Source organism: Paramormyrops kingsleyae, chromosome 1, assembly GCF_048594095.1.
Source record: "Paramormyrops kingsleyae isolate MSU_618 chromosome 1, PKINGS_0.4, whole genome shotgun sequence".
In the NCBI taxonomy this organism is placed as follows: domain Eukaryota; kingdom Metazoa; phylum Chordata; class Actinopteri; order Osteoglossiformes; family Mormyridae; genus Paramormyrops; species Paramormyrops kingsleyae.
This window is the reverse complement of record NC_132797.1, coordinates 34,679,551-34,705,359: the sequence shown is the minus strand read 5'-3', so window position 1 is coordinate 34,705,359 and position 25,809 is coordinate 34,679,551. Positions and strand designations below refer to the sequence as shown.

The 25,809-nt window shown below is 45.6% G+C and overlaps 1 protein-coding gene across 10 annotated transcripts in view; it reads left to right on the top strand.

Moving 5' to 3' along the window:
• Positions 1-25,809, top strand: part of dnah9l (dynein, axonemal, heavy polypeptide 9 like) — a 67,906-nt gene that overhangs the window by 15,143 nt on the left and 26,954 nt on the right. For 8 of the 10 annotated variants that reach the window (XM_072714491.1, XM_072714493.1, XM_072714496.1 and 5 more), the window contains 31 exons: positions 162-386; positions 1,485-1,576; positions 1,657-1,783; positions 1,861-2,019; positions 2,467-2,700; positions 2,862-2,993; positions 3,926-4,086; positions 4,401-4,557; positions 4,643-4,788; positions 5,000-5,116; positions 5,305-5,443; positions 5,548-5,640; positions 6,001-6,195; positions 6,951-7,028; positions 7,245-7,377; positions 8,422-8,549; positions 8,676-8,824; positions 9,092-9,242; positions 9,635-9,766; positions 9,847-10,020; positions 11,584-11,788; positions 13,317-13,482; positions 13,812-13,914; positions 14,235-14,474; positions 14,783-14,944; positions 15,514-15,707; positions 15,803-15,965; positions 16,715-16,838; positions 20,058-20,200; positions 20,890-21,051; positions 22,872-23,105. In XM_072714491.1, coding sequence (XP_072570592.1) covers positions 162-386; positions 1,485-1,576; positions 1,657-1,783; positions 1,861-2,019; positions 2,467-2,700; positions 2,862-2,993; positions 3,926-4,086; positions 4,401-4,557; positions 4,643-4,788; positions 5,000-5,116; positions 5,305-5,443; positions 5,548-5,640; positions 6,001-6,195; positions 6,951-7,028; positions 7,245-7,377; positions 8,422-8,549; positions 8,676-8,824; positions 9,092-9,242; positions 9,635-9,766; positions 9,847-10,020; positions 11,584-11,788; positions 13,317-13,482; positions 13,812-13,914; positions 14,235-14,474; positions 14,783-14,944; positions 15,514-15,707; positions 15,803-15,965; positions 16,715-16,838; positions 20,058-20,200; positions 20,890-21,051; positions 22,872-23,105 — 4,818 coding nt within the window. Of the gene's footprint in view, positions 1-161; positions 428-1,484; positions 1,577-1,656; positions 1,784-1,860; positions 2,020-2,466; positions 2,701-2,861; positions 2,994-3,925; positions 4,087-4,400; positions 4,558-4,642; positions 4,789-4,999; positions 5,117-5,304; positions 5,444-5,547; positions 5,641-6,000; positions 6,196-6,950; positions 7,029-7,244; positions 7,378-8,421; positions 8,550-8,675; positions 8,825-9,091; positions 9,243-9,634; positions 9,767-9,846; positions 10,021-11,583; positions 11,789-13,316; positions 13,483-13,811; positions 13,915-14,234; positions 14,475-14,782; positions 14,945-15,513; positions 15,708-15,802; positions 15,966-16,714; positions 16,839-20,057; positions 20,201-20,889; positions 21,052-22,871; positions 23,106-25,809 lie in introns of those variants that run through there. The other 2 variants (XM_072714504.1, XM_072714508.1) reach the window with 2 other exon arrangements.

The window sequence follows — 25,809 nt, the reverse complement described above, 5'->3', positions numbered from 1 at the left end:
TCTAATGAGTTCGAGAACTGAGGTACCACTGTATTTGTATATTTGCTTTTGAATGGGTGTTTACAGGTCACATGAATAACCATGCTATTGGTTGTGATCCTGTGAGAAATATGTAGTCCCTTAGAGATGACAGGTTTCTTGACACCGAATTCCTTGCACAGGTACAGCTGCAGAACATCCTGATGAGCAAACATGTTGAGTACTTCCTGGTGCAGGTGAGCACCTGGCAGAAGAAGCTGATGGTGGCCGACCAGGTCATCTCCATCTGGATGGGTCTGCAGCGCACCTGGGCTCACCTGCAGAGCATCTTCACCAACTCGGAGGACATTCGGAACCAGCTAGCACAGGACGCCCAGAGGTTCGAGGGGATCCACCTCGACTTCCAGGTGCCACACTCGTCTGCGAGTGCAGGAGTGTGAAAATGCCTGTGAGCAGCCCTGTTCCAGTCGTGGATGCTTCTGCGTCAATCTGTGGAAAGGCACGAACAGCTTCAGCCAGAAAGAATCTCATCCATGGAAATCTTTATTTTAAGCTTTCAGATTTTTGATAAAATAATAATAATAATAGTAGTACTTCATAGCATTACAGAATGGGTGAGCATGTAAAGACCCTGAGGTACTCACGGTCAGCCGTACCCCAGAATGCTCTCAGGAGGGAAAGACTGTGATCCGCCGACAGGGTGTTTGGTGGTCAACACCCGTCGATGGGTGTATAAGAGAAGGCTATCCCGTCTGGTTCAAACCAACATAAGGGTTACTGTGGCACAAATGGCAGATAATGTTAATGATGCCCACAGGAGTTAACATCGAATGCCCTGTGCGTTGTGCCAGAGTACTCCTGTCATTAAAATTAGCTGCCATTTGTGCCACAGTAGCCCCTTCATTCAAATCTGACATCGGCGAGTCCTGGCTGCCCAACATTCTGTTAGTGGCTTTTGGTTTTTCCACCCTCGGCCACTTTAGGTAGGTACTCACCATGGCCGACAATGAGCGCTGCACAGGCCTTGCTGTTTCGGAGATGCTCTGACCCAGTCGTCTTGCCATAACAATTTGGCCCATATCAAAGTCACTCCTACCTCTACCACTGCTCATTGCCTTTGCATTAAACACGTCAACTATGAGTACTGGACGCTGGCTTACAGTCTAATGTATCCCAGACATTGAGTGGTCAGAATGTTTTGGGTCATTGGTGTATGTTATACTCCGGTTTCCCTCCACAGTCCAAAAACATGCTAAGGTTAATTGGTCTTGCCAAATTGCCCATAGTCGTGCGTGTGTGAGTGAATGGCGTGTGCATGTGCCCTGCGATGGGTTGGCATCCCATCCTCGATTGTTCCCTGCCTTACGCCCATAGCCTCCAGGATAGACTCTAGACCCCCCGCAACCCTGAATAGGATAGGCGGTTTCAAAAGATGGATGGATGGATGTATATTAAACATATTGTATGTTTATATTACGTTTCTTTGTTCGTGGTCTGGGATTTAGACTCTGATGGCAATGGTCGTCCAAACGAAAAATGTGATTGACGTTACCAACCAGCCTGGATTTTTGTTGACACTGGAGGATCTCCAGCAAAGGTATCTGTGCGCCTGTTTCTGTACACAAGGTAATTATCCATAATCCTCATGCGAGAGTGACTATCGGTGGCACCTTCCAGGCTGTCTGTCTGTGAGAAGTCCCTGGCTGAGTACCTGGAGACCAAGAGGCTCACGTTCCCGCGGTTCTACTTTGTCTCTGCCGCCGACTTGCTGGAGATCATTTCCAAGGGGACTCAGCCAGCACAGGTATGACGTGGCAGCCCTTTCCCTGCTGGCATGTTTATCATGACACACCAATCAGCTGCTGTGTTTCCGTGTTCTAGGTCACCCGGCACCTTCTGAAACTCTTCGACAATCTTGCGGACCTGAAGTTCAGGGAGGCAGGTGGTGCAGAGGAGGGGGAGGAGACAGTAGCGGTGGGCATGTATAGCCGGGAGGGGGAGTACGTGCCCTTTGCTGAGCCCTATGTCTGCAAGGGACAGGTACTTTCTCTACACACACATGTACATGTGTTAGTTATTAGTTATTAGCATGGTGGTTAATGGTACCAATTTCCTAGTCTGGGACTCTGTTGTATTGCTTAGCTCCAGACCGGCTTTTTACAGGAAATAAGGCATTTATCCATCTAACTGCTTCACTGGTATAGGGTCGTGGTAAGCCTGGAAGCTGGAGTTAGGGGGCACCAAACGTGGGGTGCAGGTCCAGTGCAGGAAACTCATACTACGGACAATTTAGCAACACTCATTTGCCTAGACCACGTTTTTGCACTGAGAGAACATGCATATACAAACATAGGTAGAACATTCGTTACAAAGTGTCAGTATGCTCATAGTGCTGTTTTGCCATTTCGTATTTTGCTTACAGCAGGTCGGCATCATTTGAATCCGATCCAGCTTCTCCCCATGTCTCACAGCCTCCTCTCTCTCCAGGCCGAGCACTGGTTGGGTGGACTGGAGGCCAGTATGCGCCACACCGTCCGGCACGAGATCATGGAAGCTGTGGCCGCCTATGAGGACAAGCCACGAGACCAGTGGCTCTTCGACTACCCTGCTCAGGTGGCCCTGACCAGCAGCCAGATCTGGTGGGCGACCGACGTGGGCATCGCCTTTGAGCGGGTGGAGGAGGGCTTTGAGATGGCCCTCAAGGATTGCAACCGAAAACAGGCAAGCCTCCTTCAAAGCAATGCATGCTGGGTTGGAGTTGAAAATAAACTGGATTTGCTGGTATTCTTTGGCAAGTGGTTGTTCTGCAGTTGTCCACTGATCATATAGTGCAGTGACATAGCTTCAGCAGTCCCTGCAGACTGATGCGGTTTCTCCTGCAGATTGCCCAGCTGAATGCTCTCATACACATGCTTCTGGGGGAGCTCACGCCCGGGGATCGTCAGAAGATCATGACCATCTGCACCATTGATGTCCACGCCCGAGACGTGGTGGCCAAGCTCATCGCTCAGAAGGTAATTGTTCCTTTCCACTTACACCCCTAATGCACTCTGAAAGTGGGGGTGGAGGGAGAAACAACTCATTTCCTCGTTAAAAGGGCATTTTCCCCAGCATATGTCAGGCCAAGACGGCATGTTTTGATTTTTTGCACAATTTTGCCTTTCACTTTTGAGCAGAGAATAGCAGAGCTATTTCCCGCTAGCAGTGGCACTCTGCCGCCTTTCTGTAATGGCTCTTTTCACTGACACTTCTACAGTTCAGGTATTTATGGTAAGAAAGTGCACCAAATTAAGTCATACAGATGAGGAACACTGAAAAGAAGTAGCGTGTAAGGAGCTGAAATGACAGAGCTGTGGATATGATGGGAGTCATGGAAGGAGATCTGCTTACAGTGGAGCCATTTCGGCAGAGATGGTCCTCACCCATGATCACAGCTCGACCCATCGATGAGCTTGTCAGCACAGAACTGCTTTTCACCTCAACTGCCATGCAGTCAGACAAAAGACTGCAAATCTGCTTCTGTTTTAAAATCATGCTCCAAATGTCTGATGTGCTACTGTTGAATGTTTGTGGTGATGCCAACATCTCAGAGGTACCCTCTCCATCTTGCTCCTCTAAGAACACGGAAGTCTGAAGTCCATCAGACCTGAACAGACTGTCTTTGTTTTATCTGTGTGTAGGTCTACATATGAGTGCTTGTGTTCTTCATCATTTGCAAAAGTTCCATGTGTGTACACATTCCTGTAAACTGAGAGTGTCGAACTGAGCTCGGCAGTAGTAATGATTCATAGCAAAACAGACTTTGGCCCGATTGAACAAAAACCTCGTAAGATGGGTATTTTTAACCATAAATAGGCCTGTGTCAGAAGTACTCCTTGGCGGTACTTGGATAGACAGAAATTGTGTTCAGTGCTTCAGGCTTTTGTGCTAAATGTTTTTCTCCCAGGTGACCAATGGCCAGGCGTTCGCGTGGCTGTCCCAGCTCAGACACCGCTGGGATGAGCACCTAAGGCACTGTTTCATCAACATCTGTGACGCCCAGTTCCAGTACTCTTATGAGTACCTGGGTAACACACACAGGCTGGTCATCACCCCGCTCACAGACAGGTTAGTCAACCTCCACATGCTTCCTGGATTTCTCTACTGCAACATAAGAAGGGTGTTTACTATTGACTTAGGAGGTCTTCATGAAGCCTTTTATATAATGTTACACTACAACCACTCATTTTACAAGATAAGCTTTCAGTTCTAAGATGAACTCTTGAGTCTTTTGTAGCTCTTGTGGTACTCCGGTCATCTTAGCTGAACTGTAAACTTAACAAATTAAACTATTGATATAACTGAAATATGAAACTAAGTAAACGAGTATTTTTTAACCAGTAGGCTTCTGACATTGAGCCAGTGTGTGTGTCTCATGAAAGGTGCTACATCACCCTGACCCAGTCTCTGCACCTCACCATGAGTGGAGCACCTTCAGGTCCAGCAGGCACTGGCAAGACAGAGACCACCAAAGACCTTGGTCGCTCCTTGGGGATTATGGTCTATGTTTTTAACTGCTCAGAGCAGATGGACTACAAGGTCATTGTTATATAGACAAAATAAGAGTGTTAGGCTGAGATTTAAAGGGAGAGGATCCTAACTTTGTCCTTTTTTGCCCTTGTAGTCTATTGGGAACATCTATAAGGGTCTCACCCAAACTGGAGTGTGGGGCTGCTTTGATGAGTTTAACCGCATTTCTGTGGAGGTGCTGTCGGTTGTAGCAGTTCAGGTCAAAACCATACAAGATGCCATCCGAAATAAGAGACAAAGGTCAGTTTTTATTTTCCAGTTTGACTTTGATCGGTACAGTCATGTAATGTGACTTTCTCTGTAACCAAAAATTCTAGTAATGCAAGTTTGTGTGCACAAAAATGAGAAGCACTGTAACTATCAAGAACCATTGTTGATAGCAACTACACTCTATATTAGATGTATCTTTTTACAAAATAATATTACATATTAATGATGTTTTTCTGGCTAGGTTTCTTTTCCTTGGGGAGGAGATCGAGCTGAAGCCCACAGTGGGCATCTTCATCACACTGAACCCCGGTTACGCTGGGAGGGCTGAGCTGCCGGAGAACCTTAAAGCTCTCTTCAGGTCTCGGCCGGTTCTTTTCATGAGTATTTCTGTAAGCCCTATCAATAATAGGGCAAAATTGAACAATTTGGATTCATAAATATTAATATAACAAAAATAATTTTCTACAAAATCATTTTAAAAATTATTTCATATTTTACTTAGTCTTGTTTTACTTTCTTTCCTCTCGGTTGCACTGGGCCCCACAGACCGTGTGCCATGGTGATCCCAGACTTTGAGCTGATCTGTGAGATCATGTTGGTGGCAGAGGGTTTCATTGATGCCCGTGTATTGGCACGCAAGTTTATTAGCCTGTACATCCTCTGCAGGGAATTACTGTCCAAGCAGGTAGGAGGAACCCCCCCCCCCTCGACCCCCACACACCCTCCACACCCGAACGGGCATCTTGTTTTCAAGCGAATATGGTTGCTGTTGTAATAATGTTGTTGTAGGACCACTACGACTGGGGTCTGAGAGCCATGAAGTCTGTGCTGGTAGTGGCGGGGTCCTTGAAGAGAGAGGAACGATGCAGGCCTGAAGAGCAGGTACTGGAAACATCTCGCACTCAAGCCACGCTGGGTGTAATGATACGCTCCGGGCACCAGGGCTGTTCTTAACAAGCAGACTGAGGAATGACAGGTCCATAAACATTGCTTATGTAGTTTGCACTGTGACAGTATGGTTGCTAATTGCAGTTTTCCATCAGCTGCAGATGTGTGGTAATTGGAGTAACCAAAAAAAACACCGTCCATCTGGGTATGAATAGAACGTTAATAAGCCAGATGGGCTGAGATTGTTGGCATCTGATCACTCTTTTGTTTTAGGGCTTTTATGTCTTTCGTTATGTTTTCCTCCCTTTTTTTCATCATTGATCCTCCCCTGGTGCGTCATGTATACTCTTGGAGGTCCTGATGCGGGCCCTGAGGGACTTCAATCTACCCAAGATCGTCAGCAACGACGTGCCCATTTTCCTGGGTCTGATCAGCGACTTGTTCCCCCTGCTGGACGTCCCACGGAAGAGGGACCCTGTCCTGGAGCAGGCGGTGCGACAGTCAGTGGCCGAGCTCCACTTGCAGCCAGAGGAGAACTTCATCCTCAAGGTTGGCATGGCGCTGTTCCACACAGCTTGCCCTGGAATGAAGGGGGGGGGGGGGAGCTTTATTAGCTGCCCCCCTCCCCACCCCCATCCCCGGAACCACTGCCAGCATGTGACTAATGTCTTTCCAAACCTTAGTCATGAATACGCATTTTGAATTGGCTGGTTGACATTGCACAGTGCATACCCAAAATGGCTCATCGGTCAACAGAGAGCATAGTTGGATGCATGGGTGTAAATTAAGGGGGAGTTGGGGGGGTTGTAACCCCCCCAATAAACCTGCTAATACACCCCCCCCCCCCAATAATCATGTTTCCCCCTAAATGGATGGAGACTTTAACCCCCCCAAAGTTCAAACCAAAGTTACACCCTTGGTTTGGTTGGATGCACCCAAACACCCAGTTCTTTCTTTGAACCATCGATACTGCAGAGTCATAACTAGCTCTGACATATATGGAGATACCCTGCTTATAATTAAGAAACAGGGGTTTGATGCTTATTAGAATTACTCGTTTGTCCTCTATAAGTCCAAATGTACATGACCAACCAATGCCTACATCTTACATTGACTGGTCGATGGATGTTTAATGATCGATGAAGTGCTGTACCCGAGCGCGATTAAACAGTGTCCTGCAGCCTAGCCTTAGCTATTTTAAGTAATAGCAGAATCAGGCCACGCCAATGGGGAAATTCACTGTGAATGTTGTGCAGAGAGAGAGGCCGCATGGATTGGACTAATTGTCCCACGTGTTGGTACAGGTGACTCAGCTGGAGGAGCTGTTGGCTGTGAGACACTCCGTGTTCGTGGTGGGGAGTGCAGGAACGGGGAAGAGCCAGGTGCGTCTGAACACATGAGCTGCTCTCAGGAGACTTCACTGGCAGAGAGAGAGAGAGAGAGAGAATGTTCTGGATGCTGACAGCAGAGTCATTTAGCATGAAAACAAGTCTGAATTAATGACTATTCTTTATTTTATTTGCTGAATGAGTAGAGGAAAAAAAATTAAACAGCCATGGAAGATGTGATATTGTCTCTCCTTATGTGTGATTTGAAAGATCCTGAAAACCTTGCATATGACCTATGCCAACATGAAATTAAAACCAGTGTGGACGGACATCAACCCAAAGGCCGTGACCACAGATGAGCTGTTCGGCTTCCTCCACCCCGCCACCAGAGAATGGAAAGATGGTGAGATAGACACAGGGTTATATGCTCAGACCAGACGCTGATTTTCTTGTTCTCTGGTTTTTGATAAAATTACCACTCTACTGCAGTAACATAAGAACTTTTAAAAATTTATTTAAATCACTAATGATTCCTCAGAACAAAACAAAACAAAGGTAATATACAGATGTTTGTCTGAAGGCCATCCCAAAAATCACAGGGTGCGAGACAGTGGACAGCAGTCCATTGAAGGGCACACACTTACACACTTATGGGCAATTTAGAGAAATCAGCTTGAATAAATTGCATGTCCTTGGATTGATGGAGGAAGTTGGAGTATGCAGAGAAAACCTGCATAAGCAAAGGGGTAACATACACACTCCACAGGAATCGAACCCGCAACAAGCCAGGAGATGCCAGACCACAGTGACACCTTGTTAGCCTCCCTGCGGCACTGATATATAGAGAATATATCATTGTATTCCGAATTCTGAGTATCAAATGACATAATTAAATATTTGCGGTCACTGGGAAAAATGCAAACACTAGCGCACAGAGACAGTCTTCTTTAAGCCACACTGGGTGCCATGCGATGTTTAAAATGACCTGATAAACTGTTTTGGGCGACATTTTCAGATTATCCCTCTGAGGTTTAGTTGAATACCACTGCGGCTGGTTGCAGCCGGCTGGTTGAAACGTGGGAGGCTGAAAGCAGCTTGAAGTGAAATGGATTATAATTTTATTCCAGTCGCGAAAATCTCAATGTCAGTGTGAAAACCTATTTTCGATGTTTATGACAGATTTGTTTTTCCTCCCCACAGTTCTGTGGTGCGGCAATCGCTTTAGTGTGTTCCCTGCAGATGCATTTTCTGGCCAGTGCTTCTATTTTTGCGATGTAATGACTTCCAGGTGCCTCAGATCTCCAGATCGCAGAAACACATGTAAATGCACATTTTATGAACCGCAGCTGCTTTTCTGAGATGTCTGTATAGGCTTATTTCAGAGCCCTCCGTGGTCTATTTTGAAAGTTTGAGAATGACAACAGAAGTATTGGTATTGCGCGTTTAGGCCTCTTTTCTTCGACCATGAGAGAGCTCTCCAGCATGTCCCACGATGGCTCTAAGTGGATTGTTCTCGACGGGGACATTGATCCAATGTGGATCGAGTCTTTAAACACGGTCATGGATGACAACAAGGTTAGTAGCTTCATCCTTGTAAGGAAGCCCCATAATACGCTTTGTGTGTGACCTTTACACTTAAGGCCTTGGTTTAAATCTCTCCAAAAGCCATACTAAGCTAACAGTAGCTCCCTGTCCCTAAAGGTCCTGACTCTGGCCAGCAATGAGCGTATCTCCCTCACAGCCTCCATGAGGCTGGTTTTCGAGATCAGCCATTTGCGGGCCGCCACACCAGCTACTGTGTCCAGGGCGGGGATCCTGTACGTCAACACGCAGGACCTTGGCTGGAATTCGTAAGTGTCCTCCCACCTTTCATATCATGCAATGGTAATAAAATCCGGATGCAGGCAGGGTTTGTCCCGGCAGTGCCTCTCACATCAGATACTTGGGTTGGCCGCAACTTTCCATTTTTCTTTGAAACCACAGTTGTGTCACGACTTCAATTCGAGGCTGAAAGAGTTAACTCTCCACTTTTCCAAGCCGCCACCAGCTGGCTTTGTCGCTCTGTGCATTATGCCCATAATTGAGTCTCTTTAGAGGTGCTTTTGTTTCTTTTTTAGGTATGTAACGAGCTGGATTGATACTCGACATGCTCAATCAGAAAGAGCTAATCTGACTATATTGTTTGACAAGTATGTTCCTTACTGCTTGGAGCAAGTAAGATGTAATCTGAAAACAATTACACCAATTCCTGAAAACAGTATGGTGCAGGTAAGTAGCATTTTAGCTCTTGTAAGGTTTAATTTTCCTGAATTTTGTCTGCTTTTGGTGGCCTCTTACTGGAGTTTAACTTCTCACTTCGAGAGTGAAAGTACTTTGTCAAACTTTTATTCCTCAATTGTGCTCCCACCGTTACTTGCAAAATTATTAAGTCTCACGGTTTTCTGGACCTCCGTCTTTTGAGACAAAAAGTGCAGAGATACAAGGTGATTTTACATCATTTATGTGAAAATGTCATTGGCAGCATATGTTTGTTTTGCTGATTGTTGAAATCGCATTGTCAAAAGGCTCCATTATATCTGAACAAACATTTGTCATGTGAGTGTGTTGTAGGAAAGTAACTACTGAAGAACAAGTTCTGGTTCCTCCATCTGTCCCATCAGACCTTGTGCTCCCTGCTGGACTGCCTGCTCACCCCAGAGAATACCCCTCCAGACTCCCCCCGGGAGCTCTATGAGATCCACTTTGTCTTTGCCTGCGTCTGGGCCTTTGGGGGTGCACTCTTTCAGGACCACGTGAGTGTCCCACTGTCCTTCGTGTTCACCTTCACGTGTGATGGCAGCTGACCGGTTCCCCGTCGCATTTCTTGCCACAGCTCATCGACTACCGCGCCGTATTCAGCCGCTGGTGGGCCAAGGAGATGAGGGTGGTCAAGTTCCCTTCACAGGGCACTGTTTTCGACTACTTTGTTGACCCCGAAACCAAGAAATTCACCCACTGGAGTGAAAAGACACCTTCCTTTGAGCTGGAAGCAGACATTCCCCTACAGGTGGTGAACCGTAATTTGACTGTGCCACTGCTTCTGGTGATTGTGGGATCTTAGGAGAATTCTCTGACTGTTTACCTTTTGGGATAGAAATGAAATCAAGGTCTGAGTGGATTTCAGGGTGACAGTGGGGTGCTATCCCAGTCCCAACTGGTTTCTTATGGTTTTATCTCTCCTGGTATTTTGTTCTCAAAGGCAAATTGTGGGCTCGTCGTCATGCCATTCCGTCTCTTTTCTGAAGATGAGACCTAAATTTTGTCTGACTGCCCAGATTTATGACTTTTCTGTATTTCACGTGGCAGAATCAATAACGGGACTAAAGTAGCGGAGATAAAAATTCATGGTATCTTGCAATTTAATGGTTGAAAAGATGCAATTTGAAAGATCATAAATTGTGAAGGAGTCTCCGCTTCATTGCCCTTGATTCAGTGCTCGCTGTTAGGACTTGATTTGTGAGTGCCTGCAAAGTGTGATTAACGAGGCGATCGATGCACTGTGCCTCTGTACAGCGCCTAATGCTCCTCATTAGAATAAATAAAATAAATTGACTGCAGCTCTACAAAAACTCAGTAATGGTTAAAAATCAAACGATGTCATCCCCCTTCCAACCCCATGGTTGAATCCACCTCCACCGGGCCCCCCCCCAATCGTTCCTTGCCCCCAAAGCCAGGAGAGCCCCGCTGGCAGGCTTGCAGTGTGGGGGGCGGATGTGGGGGTGGGGTGGGGTTAGCTGTTCAGTTGACTCCACTTTGTCTGCATGATTTTCCTTCTGTTCGCCCTCCCTTTTGTTGTTTGATAATCATAAGTCAGGCTTTTTTGCCATAAATTGTTGGGAGAAAAAAGCAGTTTGCGGTGTGTTAATGCAGAAAATTGCATTTCAGGCTGATAAACAGCCTTTGGAAGGGCTTGTCTGTAGATTGCTCTTCTGCACTTGTTTTACATGAGCAGGACTCCTTCTCTGTGATAACATTTACTGGGGGGAGTGATGCACTGCAGCCCCCTCGCCTGTAAGGGCAATAGGGGCACATCTGTGACGCTGACTCAAATTCGCACTTAAGGGGTTTGTACTAATACATACATGGGTGTAAATTATGGGGGGGATGGGGGGGTTGTACTCCCCCCAATAATCAAAACCAGCCAATACAACACCCTGGAGCCCCTTAAATGGGTGGGGACCTCAGCACCCCTGATGTTCAGCCCAAAGCTATGCCCTTGAATACATATCCTTACATATTTTTAATGTTATTATTTTCAGCAACTAATTAATGTCTCTCATTGCATTCATTTGCTAAATCCTTTTTAATGTTATTTAAGCATAGATTCTTTATAAATGTCTTTATATGTTTTTAATGCAGTGGTTCATAACTCATTTGTATGGGAAATAAAAATGCTTTTAGCACATTGTGTTTACACATCTTCAGTTTTTTTTGTTTTCTCAATTACAGTTCCGCGAGTAGATGAATCTATTTACATGCACATTTTAGAGACCTGTAGGTCGCCTCCCAGTGACCCCCCGCCCCAGATGCTGCAACAGGTGAGCCCAGTATCTGTAATCCCCTTCCCCAGATGGTCCTGGTCCACTCAGCGGAGACCATCTGCCTGACGTACCTCATGGACCTGCTGCTGCTGAAGGGGAAGCCAGTGATGCTGGTGGGCAATGCCGGGGCGGGCAAGACCATCCTGGTGTCAGACAGGGTGGCCCGGCTGAAGGAAGACTACGTGTTGACCAAAGTGCCCTTCAACTACTACACCACCTCCGCCATGCTGCAGCGTAGGTGGCCGACTCCCCCCCCTCCCACTCACCCCCCACTCACACTTGCCATGTTCTGGTCCTCGTTGGTCGCGTTCCCACCATACCTGACCTAAACAGTCCATTTAGTGCAAGCACTGCATGTTGCCATGGCAGCGCACTGGCACTTGAAGATGCATGCGCATGTGCACGAGTACAAAACGCTTCCTGTTCCATCGCCCTCGCTATTTTAATTACTTGTTGCCAAAATTAAACACACATGCTGCCTTTTTAAATATGAAGCCTTGTATAATGTATGAACGAAAATGAAAGATTATTATTTTTTGCTCAGTTACAAATCATATCACAACGTGTTTGTTAAAAGGTTTGCAAATAATTACTAATTACCCTATTTCTGATTATTTCATGATGGTCATTGAAATTATATAATTGCAACTTTTGGTTCTGACAAAAACACTTTGCGACCCTGGCAATAATTTGTTCAAGTGCCTAAAGAAAATAATTTTCCGTCTTCATGTACAGGCAGCCTGGGGCCCCCATTTGTGTCGCTGTGTCCTTACATCTCCAGGGATGTGCATTTGAAACTTGGCCCTGGCTTTGGGTGTTCAGGCGTGTTCAGTTTGCAAGGCCTCATTGTGCTTGCAAATTGTCTGTGGCCTGTCATGACCTGGAATCCTGTCCAGGGATCCCTGTGCATCCTGGGGTCAGCTCCAGGCTCACTGTGACCCTGCATAGGATGTACGGGACCCTCTGCGGTCCTAGTGATGTCGTGGTTACCAGAGGTTGAAAGTTCGGGTCCAGAAAGTACAACTCCAGACCAAGATAGCAGATAGGGTTGGGTGATATCACATGCATGCACAATAATCAGCAGGACTTCAGATGATGTGTGAAACAAGTGACCGGACCCCAGCTTTTCGATACTATACGGGTGTTTATTTACGCCCACAATTTGTTAAGCTGATTAGTAGTATGGCTAAAATATTAATGAGGTGTGTTTTGTGACACCCCTCGTATCGTTATTAAATCCGGTAAGCGAAGCACCCCCCATAATACTGTATAGGTATACTGTGGTTTGGTATATCGCACTGAAGTGGCGGTGAAGAAAGGAACAGCTCAGCAGCCACAACATCGTTTAAAGAGGAGATCTTGTGGATAAACAAGGTAAAAAGACGTGTGTGGGGTGGCGACACTTTTTGTAGTTTAAAATGTGACAAATTTATTAAACATAAGGATAATCAGAATTTATACTGATTACTAACTTTTGGACATCATAAAATGCATCATTAATATTTTAGCCGTACTACTAATCTGCTTAACAAATTGTGGACGTAAATAAATGTCCATATAGTACCAAAAAGCTGGTGTCCGGCCAAATGTTTCGCCCGTCCTATGAAGCCCTGGTGATTATTATGCGTACGTGATATAACGTTGATGTGATATCGCCCAGTCCTAGTCACAAAGTACTGAAGTAATCTTGGTTTGGATTTGTACTTTCTGGACCTAAACTCTCCACCTCTGGCTGTTACCCAGTTCTTCATCTGCGCCGCAGGTGTTCTTGAAAAGCCTTTGGAGAAGAAAGCTGGCCGAAACTATGCCCCTCCCGGCACCAAAAGGCTCATATACTTCATTGATGATCTGAACATGCCAGAGGTGGACACCTACGGCACAGTGCAGGCTCACACGCTTGTGAGGCAACACCTGGACTACGGCCACTGGTACGGCTGGGGCAGCTTGAGGGATCTGCCGGGACTCGCTGTGCATCACGGTGGATGCCAGCCCAAGTGGGAGCTGGCGCATTAATGCTGCGCGGCTCCTGTCGCCAATAACTACTGTCAAAAAATGTGTCTGCTAGTTTCTCTGTTCAGTAATCAGCAAATGAGACACAGTCAGTGATAAATTTTTTCCCCCACTTTTCTACAGCAACATAATATATCCACATTATTGCACAAGTATAAAGCATACATTTCAAAAAGAAATTACTTTTGGATGTGGTAGCGTGCTAATTACTTGTTAGTTAGTTGTTGAATGTTAGCTCATTGTTCAGGTACGACAGACAGAAGTTGACCCTGAAGGAGATCCACAACTGCCAGTATATCACTTGCATGAACCCTACAGCTGGAAGTTTCGTTATCAATCCTAGACTTCAGGTAAGTACTACACATACCATGCTTCATACATAGGTGCTATGTGGCCATACCTGGTCCTTTTAGGAGAATGTTCCCTGTTTTATTTTCTTAAACAAGTTTCATCAAAAAGTGAAAAAAAAAAAAAAAACACCACAGACCAAATGAATACATGGGATAAAATACCCAAATCGTTTATAGTGTTTGAGAAAGGTATTATCTAGAGAAACGGTTAAGGTTGTCCATGGTTGCAGTACAAATAAAGTTTTCCTCACCTACTTACATTCACATTGATGAGACAACTGACAGGCCCTCTTCCTTTCTCTCGCTTCCTGCGATTACAGAGACATTTCTCTGTATTTGCCGTCCATTTCCCGGGCCCGGAGGCTCTCTCCACTATCTACAGCAGCGTTCTGGCAGCCCATTTCCAGCAAGGTGGCTTCAGCTATGGGGTCTCGAAATCTGTTGAGACCCTTGTCCAAGCGGCCATATGCCTTCATCAGAAGATGACCCAGAACTTCCTGCCCACTGCCATCCGCTTCCACTATATCTTCAACCTGAGGGATTTGTCCAGTATTTTTCAGGTGTGTTCAGCCTCCTTGAATAAGCTGGAAAGCACTGCAAGAATTCTTCATAGGGAGAAGGTTGTAGAGTTGTGGGCACCTTGAGATTGATGAAACTTCCATGTTTAAACACTTCTACACCATAATGGATTCATTTACACTCCTGGTCAAAAAATGGGCCAAACCATAATTGCACAGCATTAAGATTTGGCCTATTTTTTTGCCTAGGAGTGTAGATTTAAATTAAAGGGAGAACCTGCAGGTTTCACAAGCTTTGAGAGCACCTGCTGAGGGTAACGTCACCCTGTCGGTTGTTGGTGTGTCCTCAGGGGATCTTGTTTGCCCTTCCGGAATGCATACGTTATCCCATTGATCTGGTGCATCTATGGCTGCACGAGTCCTCCAGGGTGTACTCAGACAAACTGATGGAGGAGAAAGATGTTGAGCTCTTCAATAAGATCCTCCTGGATACAGGGAAGCGTTACTTTGAGGTGAGAATCACCAGACAGTAATATCTAAACTTATTTTAGTGATTCACTTGTTTGGCTCTGTGACACACAGCATTTCAGACTGACTCGGTCTGACTTCAGGTAGTTTTGATCAAAGTCTCTAATTCTTAGATTGAAGCTTGCAGTTGTTTTTTCATGTAGTGACATTATTTCAAGCGCTAATTAATTATGCTATAAAAATGAAAAAGAAGCATACTATGAATGTGAGTCATTAGTAGCATCTTGATCTTTTTCAAGCTTAAAAAGTTGGTGGACTTTTATCTAGGATTTTCATCTATATTTGCTTGAATAATAGAATAGAATCGAATAGAATACCCACAATACTAGGCAGCAAATAGTCTCTGGCTTTATGAAAATATAGTTCTGGGGTTTATCTTATTGATTGTATACAATTTTGAATACCTCCCCCCAACTTTTGCTCCAAATTAAAAAGTTTTATGCTTTATCTTCTCACGGCGTCCGTTAGGCATCCACATCCCTGCTGCTCTTCACTGAACCTGCTCTCAGTGCACACATGACTTGCCTTTATGCCGGCTCTCTCTCTGCTTCAGGGCATCGACGAGTCCATCTTCATCCACCAGCCACTCATCTACTGCCACTTCGCCCACGGCCTGGGGGAGCCACGCTATTCTCGGGTGTCCGACTGGGAGCGGCTGCAGAAGACGCTGGTGGACGCTATGGAGCACTACAACGAGCTACACGCCGCCATGGACCTGGTGCTGTTCGAGGAGGCCATGCAGCATGTGTGGGTCTCTCTGCCCGCCCACCTGGCTCTCCTCCATCCCTTCTCCTGGCAAGAAATATGCCTTCAGAGGTTCCTATGCCTCTGTTCTCTAACAGGTGCCGGATCAACCGGATTTTGGAGTCCCCGCACGGCAACGCTCTCCTGATTGGAGTGGGAGGCAGCGGGAAGCAGAGCCTATGCCGTCTTGCCGCCTTCCTCAGCCTCCTGGAAGTCTTCCAGATCACACTTCGCAAAGGATACAACATCGGCGACTTCAGGGTATCACACCAGAGTCATGTGACCACACTTTGCATTGTTCCTTCAGCTTGCAGGTCGGTCTGCAAGGGCTTGTTAGAATAATAGTGATGATACTTCTTCCATGAGAGGGACATTTCAAGAGACCCATGCAAGTAGGTTAGTTTTTATGTTAATTTCTATGACTATATGACCAAAAGGTATATAGGCACTCCTGTTAATTAGGTCATTAAGCCACACCCATTGCTGACACAGGTGTATGATTAAGCACATAGCAATACCAACTCCCGTTATAAACCCTGGATGGGTGATTGTATGGAAGGTTAGTGACATTCAACTTGGCACCATCTTTCCAGCAAGTCAGTTGCTGCCCTGGTCAACCACAAGTGAAGTGATTGCAAAGTGGAAATATCTGGGTCCAGTGGTACCCACACACTCGCAGAGAGGGATCTGATGCCCCAACTTCTGTACCCAACGTGAATGGCAGCAGAATCCACCAGCAACGTTCCAACCTAATGGAGTGAGAGGCTACATATGTTGCTCCAACCTCTTAGTAATACCCTTGGATTTGGAATGAGATGTTGGATGAGTTGGCGTCCACATACTTTTCGCTATTCAGTGTATGTTTCAAATGGCTGGTGATGAGGTAGCTGGAGCAGACCGACGGCTTTCCAGCCCTGCAGCCATTTCCTTAAAGTTCAGAGTGTCTCTGGGTGCTCGGAAGTGCAGCTAAGCTCCTCGCACCCTCTCCCCGTTGTGTGTCCTTCCCCTAGAGCGACATCGCCGCCCTTTACATGAAGGTGGGGGTGAAGAACATCGGTACGGTCTTCCTGCACACGGACGCCCAGGTCCCAGATGAGTGCTTTCTGGTTCTTGTCAACGACATGCTGGCATCAGGTATGTGCAGAGTGGGATGGGGGTGGGGGGGGGGGTTCACCATAATTACAATCCCCTCAGCAAACCTTTAATGGAACGCGGTTCGCCACGGAAGACGGCAAGGGGTGCGAGGTCGCCTGGGCTGTGAATAGGCCTCATCAGCAGAGGGTTAGGGGCCAAACGCACGCATTAGTCTCACCGCAGATATTAAGTCACCTTCGGCGACCCAAGGAAAATAAGCCGCTTATCGCAATTATTTGCAATCAGTAAATGTGTGATTCATTATGAAAAGCTTTTTTATTTCCAGATATAATTTGCTATTGTTCACATGAAAAAACCCACACAAAAGAACACAGTTTAAGTGTTATTGTAGAGAGCGAGGCCTCTGTTTAAGTATCTCATTTTGCCTGCCATGAAAAGCTGATTTACCCTTTAAATGATGAGAGGGAATGAAATAGATTCTTATTATAATCAACTGACCTTTACAAAAGTACTAATGACTCCTGTCTTCTGGAACAAATCTATATTATAGAGATTTCTAAATAAAAGCTTGAAACAAAAGGAGGGAAAAGGTGGACAGCTTATATCCTGAAATAAACGTCTTACTCAGTCATCAGCCTGGCCCTCTATAGCTGTATTGATTATTGCACATTAATATATCATAATACCCCCTGTGTTGATTGTTCTGCATTATGTTCGTTCCCTCTCAGCACTGTGTAGTTTATGTGTACTTTGGCATCATGTCGCTAAGATCTCTTGAGATCCTAGCAGGTTGTTTTTGCCTGGAGTATATTTTGACATAGTTCTCAGGTTGGCAGGCTGCTCCGCTCTGGGTTTCATTGAGTATATTTATTGTTGAGGACAGAGGTCAGATCTGGAGGTTAATATCTTGTCCCTCTGCTTAGCAGCACTGCTCATTGTGCAGGTAGGTTTGTGCGAGTAAGGCAGTGTAGATAAGCTTGTGCAGGTAAGCCTGTGCACCTGCGTAGCAAAGTTGGTGCAGATAAACCTGTGTAGATACTCCTGTGCGGGTAAGCCTGTCTTGCTAAGTCTGTGCAGTTATGCATGTGCAGGTAAGCCTGTGCAGGTGTAACGAAGTGATTCCTCTGGTGTGTATAATTAGTCCGTACAGCAATGGAGGGATTACTCCATTTCAGCAGGTAGGCCTGTGCAGGTATAATGGAGTGATTCCTCTGGTGTGTATAATTAATCCGTACAGCAATGGAGGGATTACTCCATTTCAGCAGGTAGGCCTGTGCAGGTGTAATGGAGTGATTCCTCTGGTGTGTATAATTAATCCGTACAGCAATGGAGGGATTACTCCATTTCAGCAGGTAGGCCTGTGCAGGTATAATGGAGTGATTCCTCTGGTGTGTATAATTAATCCGTACAGCGATGGAGGGATTACTCCATTTCAGCAGGTAGGCCTGTGCAGGTATAATGGAGTGATTCCTCTGGTGTGTATAATTAATCCGTACAGCAATGGAGGGATTACTCCATTTCAGCAGGCAGGCCTGTGCAGGTGTAATGGAGTGATTCCTCTGGTGTGTATAATTAATCCGTACAGCAATGGAAGGATTACTCCATTTCAGCAGGTAGGCCTGTGCAGGTGTAATGGAGTGATTCCTCTGGTGTGTATAATTAATCCGTACAGCAATGGAGGGATTACTCCATTTCAGCAGGCAGGCCTGTGCAGGTGTAATGGAGTGATTCCTCTGGTGTGTATAATTAATCCGTACAGCAATGGAGGGATTACTCCATTTCAGCAGGTAGGCCTGTGCAGGTGTAATGGAGTGATTCCTCTGGTGTGTATAATTAATCCGTACAGCAATGGAGGGATTACTCCATTTCAGCAGGTAGGCCTGTGCAGGTGTAATGGAGTGATTCCTCTGGTGTGTATAATTAATCCGTACAGCAATGGAAGGATTACTCCATTTCAGCAGGTAGGCCTGTGCAGGTGTAATGGAGTGATTCCTCTGGTGTGTATAATTAATCCGTACAGCAATGGAGGGATTACTCCATTTCAGCAGGCAGGCCTGTGCAGGTGTAATGGAGTGATTCCTCTGGTGTGTATAATTAGTCCGTACAGCGATGGAGGGATTACTCCATTTCAGCAGGTAGGCCTGTGCAGGTGTTATGGAGTGATTCCTCTGGTGTGTATAATTAGTCCGTACAGCAATGGAAGGATTACTCCATTTCAGCAGGTAGGCCTGTGCAGGTGTAATGGAGTGATTCCTCTGGTGTGTATAATTAATCCGTACAGCGATGGAGGGATTACTCCATTTCAGCAGGCAGGCCTGTGCAGGTGTAATGGAGTGATTCCTCTGGTGTGTATAATTAGTCCGTACAGCGATGGAGGGATTACTCCATTTCAGCAGGTAGGCCTGTGCAGGTGTAATGGAGTGATTCCTCTGGTGTGTATAATTAATCCGTACAGCGATGGAGGGATTACTCCATTTCAGCAGGTAGGCCTGTGCAGGTGTAATGGAGTGATTCCTCTGGTGTGTATAATTAATCCGTACAGCAATGGAGGGATTACTCCATTTCAGCAGGTAGGCCTGTGCAGGTATAATGGAGTGATTCCTCTGGTGTGTATAATTAATCCGTACAGCAATGGAGGGATTACTCCATTTCAGCAGGTAGGCCTGTGCAGGTGTTATGGAGTGATTCCTCTGGTGTGTATAATTAATCCGTACAGCAATGGAGGGATTACTCCATTTCAGCAGGCAGGCCTGTGCAGGTGTAATGGAGTGATTCCTCTGGTGTGTATAATTAGCCCGTACAGCGATGGAGGGATTACTCCATTTCAGCAGGTAGGCCTGTGCAGGTGTTATGGAGTGATTCCTCTGGTGTGTATAATTAGTCCGTACAGCAATGGAAGGATTACTCCATTTCAGCAGGTAGGCCTGTGCAGGTGTAATGGAGTGATTCCTCTGGTGTGTATAATTAATCCGTACAGCGATGGAGGGATTACTCCATTTCAGCAGGCAGGCCTGTGCAGGTGTAATGGAGTGATTCCTCTGGTGTGTATAATTAGTCCGTACAGCGATGGAGGGATTACTCCATTTCAGCAGGTAGGCCTGTGCAGGTGTAATGGAGTGATTCCTCTGGTGTGTATAATTAATCCGTACAGCGATGGAGGGATTACTCCATTTCAGCAGGTAGGCCTGTGCAGGTGAGCTGCAGGCATGTTGGGAAATGACAGCTGTGAAGCTTGGGCTGGATGTGTGTGTGTGACAGGGGACATTCCAGACCTGTTCAGCGAAGAGGAGGTGGATACGGTCATCTCCTCCATCCGTGTGGAGCTGCGGGCTTTGGGACTCCTGGACACCAGAGAGAACTGCTGGCAGTTCTTCATCGATCGCATACGCAGGCAGCTCAAAGTCAGTATCCTCCTCTTCTAGTCAAATCCAGTCCAGTCCACTGTTTTAGTTCCTAATGGTGTTACTCTTATGCAAAATGATTTACCTCAGACATTGTAACCAAATTGTAAAGCAAACCTGTTATCATCAAGTTTTTATCACTGAATGATTCCCTCACATACTCTCTGTGCTGTAAGTTTTCTCGTTCCATACGAGAAAGACCAATCAAGACCAGTATTTTTGTGGAATAATTCTGTTTTTAATTCACCCAGTTCATTATAAAACTGAGGGCAGGTGATTATTCCATACAGCTTTAGAAAATGATTATCCTGTGTAAAATTAATCTGAGGGTCGTACAGAAGGAATATTTCAATAATTCGGATTCAGTGCACTGCAAATATGGATAATGACAAATAATACCTTTCCAAGGGTACAATGCCTGGTGTCCCTGTGTTTGAATAGAGAAAGGATTAGATACTAAAATTCTCAACTGAGCTTTCAAGCTTGTGGAATATAATTTTACAAACTGTTTAATATGAGAAGTCTACCACCTGTTCAACTGTACAGTTACATACTAGGCCTGTGTCCGTGTTGTTTTGCAGCTGTGATGCAGTTTCCAGGCTGACTTTCAGTGTGGTTTTTGTAAGTGCTGCAGTGAGTGCTCAGGATGCCCGTGTCTCCCTGGCCTGCACCCTGCTGTACCCTCGCAGGTCGTGCTGTGCTTCTCCCCCGTCGGCTTCACCCTGAGAACCCGGGCGAGGAAGTTCCCTGCCCTGGTGAACTGCAGCGCCATCGACTGGTTCCACGCCTGGCCTCAGTTGGCCCTGCAGTCCGTTAGCAGGACCTTCATTGAGAAAATCGACGGCCTAGAGGTGAGTGCCGGAATCTGTTCCCCTTGGTGTCTGTTCTCTGCCAGCTTCATTTGTGAGGTAAGAGTTTCTGTTTGCGCTTCATCTCGCTGGGGCTCCTCACTCATTCCGTCCTGGATGCCTTATGCACGGTGGTTCCTGGAATATGCTCATTAAAAATGGGTGGACTTTTTACATCAATTTATTAAAGGACCTCACATCTGCACTCTTTGATATGGATTTTTTTTTTAATTCATGCTACAGTAGGTCCTTTTTTAACACCTTACCCAATTAACCTTAATCAGAACCTTAACATGCAAATAAATTTGTATTAAATTATTTAGCGTACTAACAAAACAATAAATTCAGAGTGTAACAGTGTAACAGTAAGATGCTCTCATCACGATGCTGCTGCCTACTTCTTAATGACATCATTACCTTGTGGCACGTTCTTTTGGGAAAGACCCAAAGTCTTTGGGGCTGTTTCAGGCTGTGCTGTAACCATGGCCGTGAAATGCTGCAGTCACGTTTTGGATCCATGTCGCAAAAGCGGGTTCCTTCCTCTGATGGGGGCCTTGTCCCCCCCCCCACCCCGCCAGACACCTGAGGAGGGGCCTCTCCCCTCGCGGCGGCATGTGCATCTGTGTGACAGCCCCGTGCTGCAGAGCCCATTTGCCGCTGCCCCTGATCAGTTACGGCGCCGCATTAATAATTCATGAGCTGGGAGACTGCGTTAATTAGCACACAGTGGGGGCCTTTGATAACGGCGAGCTCCCATTCGGCCGTCAGTCAGCCCGTGATAGATGAGCATCTGCCATCGACGAGGGCTCGGTGAGCGTCCTGGTGAAACCGAGTGCCCCTCGGAGGCAGTGTCCCCCAGCATGGGGAAAAAACGCCCCCCCCCCCCTCGTGTTGAGCAGAAAGAGCCCCCTGTGCGCCATCCCAACATCTGTGCCAATAAGCTGCCCTTTAAAGATAAAACATGATTTACTCAAAATGCCTCTGCTGTCTTTGTGTTTGAATTTTAAAACTATCTATTTATACTGATTTGCACAGTATTTATCTGCTTATAGATATAATCCTTGTGTAATTCACACTAGAGTTGAAAAGTAGATGTTTTAACTTATACACAACTTTATATGCAATTTCATTTAACTTTTATTTACTCAGAAAAGCAAACTTTTGTACAGGGAAAAGAAAGGAAATGTCTGAAGCACTATTAAATTTCTTTGTCCCTGCTGAGCGTAAAATGTGATTATGAACTCGCCGGGCAGCTGAGTGTAGGGCTCCGAGCCGTCAAGGCTGGCAGTCAGAGGCACGGGGTGGGCGGGAAGCCTGCCTGTCACCGGAGCACGGCAGAAGACAACAATAAATGGCTAATAATCACACTTAATGAGCTTGATTAAGTTGATTTGTTATGAAATAAATTAAGGAGCAAAGGGTGAATGTGGGCGAGGTAATAAGTGGCTCATTTCAATTGCGACTAAATTCGGCGGGGTTTCAGAACAATCGCGGTGGAGAGAACGTTCTGGAATGAACAATTACGAAGCGGCAAGGAACACATCACGTGCAGCTATCTTTTAGATAATTGTGCAAGAATGAGATACGTCTCCAATTTTTTCATAACCCTCATTGACCCCTTCAGCATAATTTCCCAACTGTTTTGTGTGTTTTACTTCAAAAAAAGATTCCGGTATTGTGTTTAAAAATACAGTGGTAAAATGTGAGTCCTGGTTTTTATTTGGTGTCATTTTTTTCATGTTTTGTGCACAAAAAGAGCAAGACATACTGTGATGAAACTGTGGAAAGTAAGCTGTCCGTCGCTTTGTGTTTTTTCTCTGTAGCCTGAGGTCAGAGCATCGATCAGCGAATTCATCTCTTACGCTCACACCAGCGTGAACGAGGTGAGCGTGAGGTACCAGCATAACGAAAAGCACTACAACTACTCCACACCCAAGAGCTTCCTGGAGTTCATGAAGCTCTACGGCAACCTGCTGAGCAAGAAGAGAGCGGAGTTAGTGCGGAAGATGGAGAGGCTGGAGAACGGCCTACAGAAGCTGCAGACCACTTCGTCTCAGGTGAGAACCTCTCTGCCGTACCCTAGGCCAAACCCGGCCCCAGCTCCGAGATGTAGGGTGGTAAAGTGTAAGTTCAGAAAGTGTATCTCTTTTTGGCTTACTTTGTTCATTTTTACAATTATTAAAATAGTCTGTGATTGGTTGGCATTTGCTCAGCCTTAAAGTGAGCCAATCCTGGTGCCCCTGCAACCAATTTAGCCAATGTGGAGAGGAAGCTGTGGATGCCTGAAGGCTGAACTCACCGAGAAGTTGTCTCCTCTTACCCCCTCAACCAAGGCGCCTTTCCAAACATTTCGCCCCTTAAAACAACATGAAATTCTTATTTTCTAATGACATTGTTGAGGGATGCAGATAAAATGATTACTTTTATTGTGTAGTCGGCAGTGAAAGTCAAAAGGGCCTGAAGGAATACTGGAAACCTTGTATGCTGAATTATCTTTGCTCTGTGAAATAAAATGGATTTAAAACAAACAGCAGAATATTTATTCCGAGCCGATGAGCTCTGCTTTATACAGCTTCTCAGATGCAAAACATAAATACCTAGAGTATATTTACCAAGCCACCATTTTCCGAAGAACTTCAATCGAATTAGTGGTGACATCTATTAATGTGTAAAAATCCTTTGATTCATTTACCAAAGATGCATTTACCTGACACCTGCATGTCGTTTTCTCATTTAATACAACAATGGGAGGCAAATTTGTGGATTCCTTGAATACTCACTTCAGACAAACCCATTGTAGTGTTTGCCACACAAGCGAAAGCCATTTCTGACTTTCTTTGTAAACAGAATCGGATATTAATAATATCGTAACAGATTTCCCCCCTCCCCCATTCCTGTTGCCAAAACGATGAAGTGGGAGACTGGGGGGAAGTTTAATTACGTGAGGACCTGTTGTGGTGGGTTTCCAATGGCGGCCCCTCCGTATGGGATAATTCACAACGTTCATCTGTGGGCGACGTTCTTTATTTACGCACTGAAATGCGGGTTGGTGCTCTCCTGAGAGAGCCGCTTAATGGAATACATTAGAGGGGGAGGGCCTGGGGCCTTATTTGTGTTTTTACTTTTCTGAAACTTGTTTAAATGAGACCAATTGCTGTTGCAAGGCGTCCCTTAGAGTCTGCGCTGTGTCTCACCGGGGCTGCTTCTTCGTACAGAGGGGGGTTACTTAACCTTAAGGTAATTTGAATTCCTTCTGTATACCGAAGAACTGAAATTAATACGTGGTGGGGTGGGGGGGGGGTCTTATTCAGATGGTAATGTAAGTGGCAACATTTGTCATTAACATTTCAAGGTCTAAACATCAGTCAGCAGGAACAGGGATTCAATCAACCATTGAAAAATGAAAAGCAGCTTCCATCAAAACTGTTCCGAATAATTTTACTGTGAAACAGGCTTTGCAGAATTCTTTTGTAGTCTTTAAGAAAATATCAAGTAATGTTCTGGAATGTTTTTAATGAGGTTTTCTCTAAATGGTATTTAAATACACATTGATCCTCGTTGTAGGTTAAAAAATGGACAACCATTAAAAACATACCGGCTTATCAAATAAAATGGCAGTGACCAAAACAGGATCTGTGGGATCTGAGTTTTAGGAGGCCTCCAGTACAGCATCTGTAAGCAAAATGTTTTCACAGTTTCTTAATTACTTTATTGGCACAGTAATTAAGTAACTCTGAGCCGGCAGGTCTTGGTGCATTGGTGCCTTTTTAGATAAATGCGAGAATTCCACTGGCCAATGGGCCTTCTGTTATAATGAGCCAATTTGAAGAGGGCGGTGGCACCTACAGATAATCTATCTATCTATCTATCTGTCTATCTATATCTATCTATCTATCTATCTATCTATCTATCTAATCGTATTTTTGGTGAGGGGTAGCAACAGGGCCGGTCATGTTTTTACCTGGGGAGGCCATTACTGGAGGAGGGAGGGGTGTAGTGTCGGTCAGAAGCACTGAGACATTTCCTGCTGGGTCAGTGGTGTTTCTGGGCCAGTCGAGCTGCCACACACTCTTTAAGGTTCTCATAACTAAAAGATGGCCCCTCCCTACGTGGTACAACCTTACTTTGCGCGCATGTAGCTATCGCGGAGATAGTTGCAGATCCCTCCTAACAAAAAACAAGATTCAAACCTGCTTTCCATGAAACTCACCCATAGGATGGGCGATACGACTGATTTTCAGTTTGATTTCAGTTCAATCCTAGGTTTGTTTCGGCAATATCGATCTCGATAACAATATTCAGTGTCAGGCCAAAGCTGATACAGAAACTTCCAGGTGGGGAGAAGGGGGGGTTACTGGGGGAGGGATCGATTTCACTAGTGTCTGGGCCCCTTCCAGTAGTAGTTCAAGTCCTTCTCCTATAATAATATAGACATTTAAATTACCAAGCAAAAATCAAAACTTTTACATTAGAATAGATTCTCAGAATCAATCCACACATGCCTATCACATTGCATTCTACGATGGATGGCCAGCCAATAAGAATAGAGAATGGTGGTGCTGAGAGATCACGCCAAGGAGGCCATTCCTGATCTATGCTGGCATAATATTTGTCAGATATTCTTAAGCTTTGAAACAGCACAATACACCTACATCAATCCATCCATCTATCCACCCGTCTGTCCTTTATCCGTACCCACTTGTATTCAGGGCCCTGGGGGGTCTGGGGTCGATCCCGGAAACTATGGGCTCAAGGCAGGGA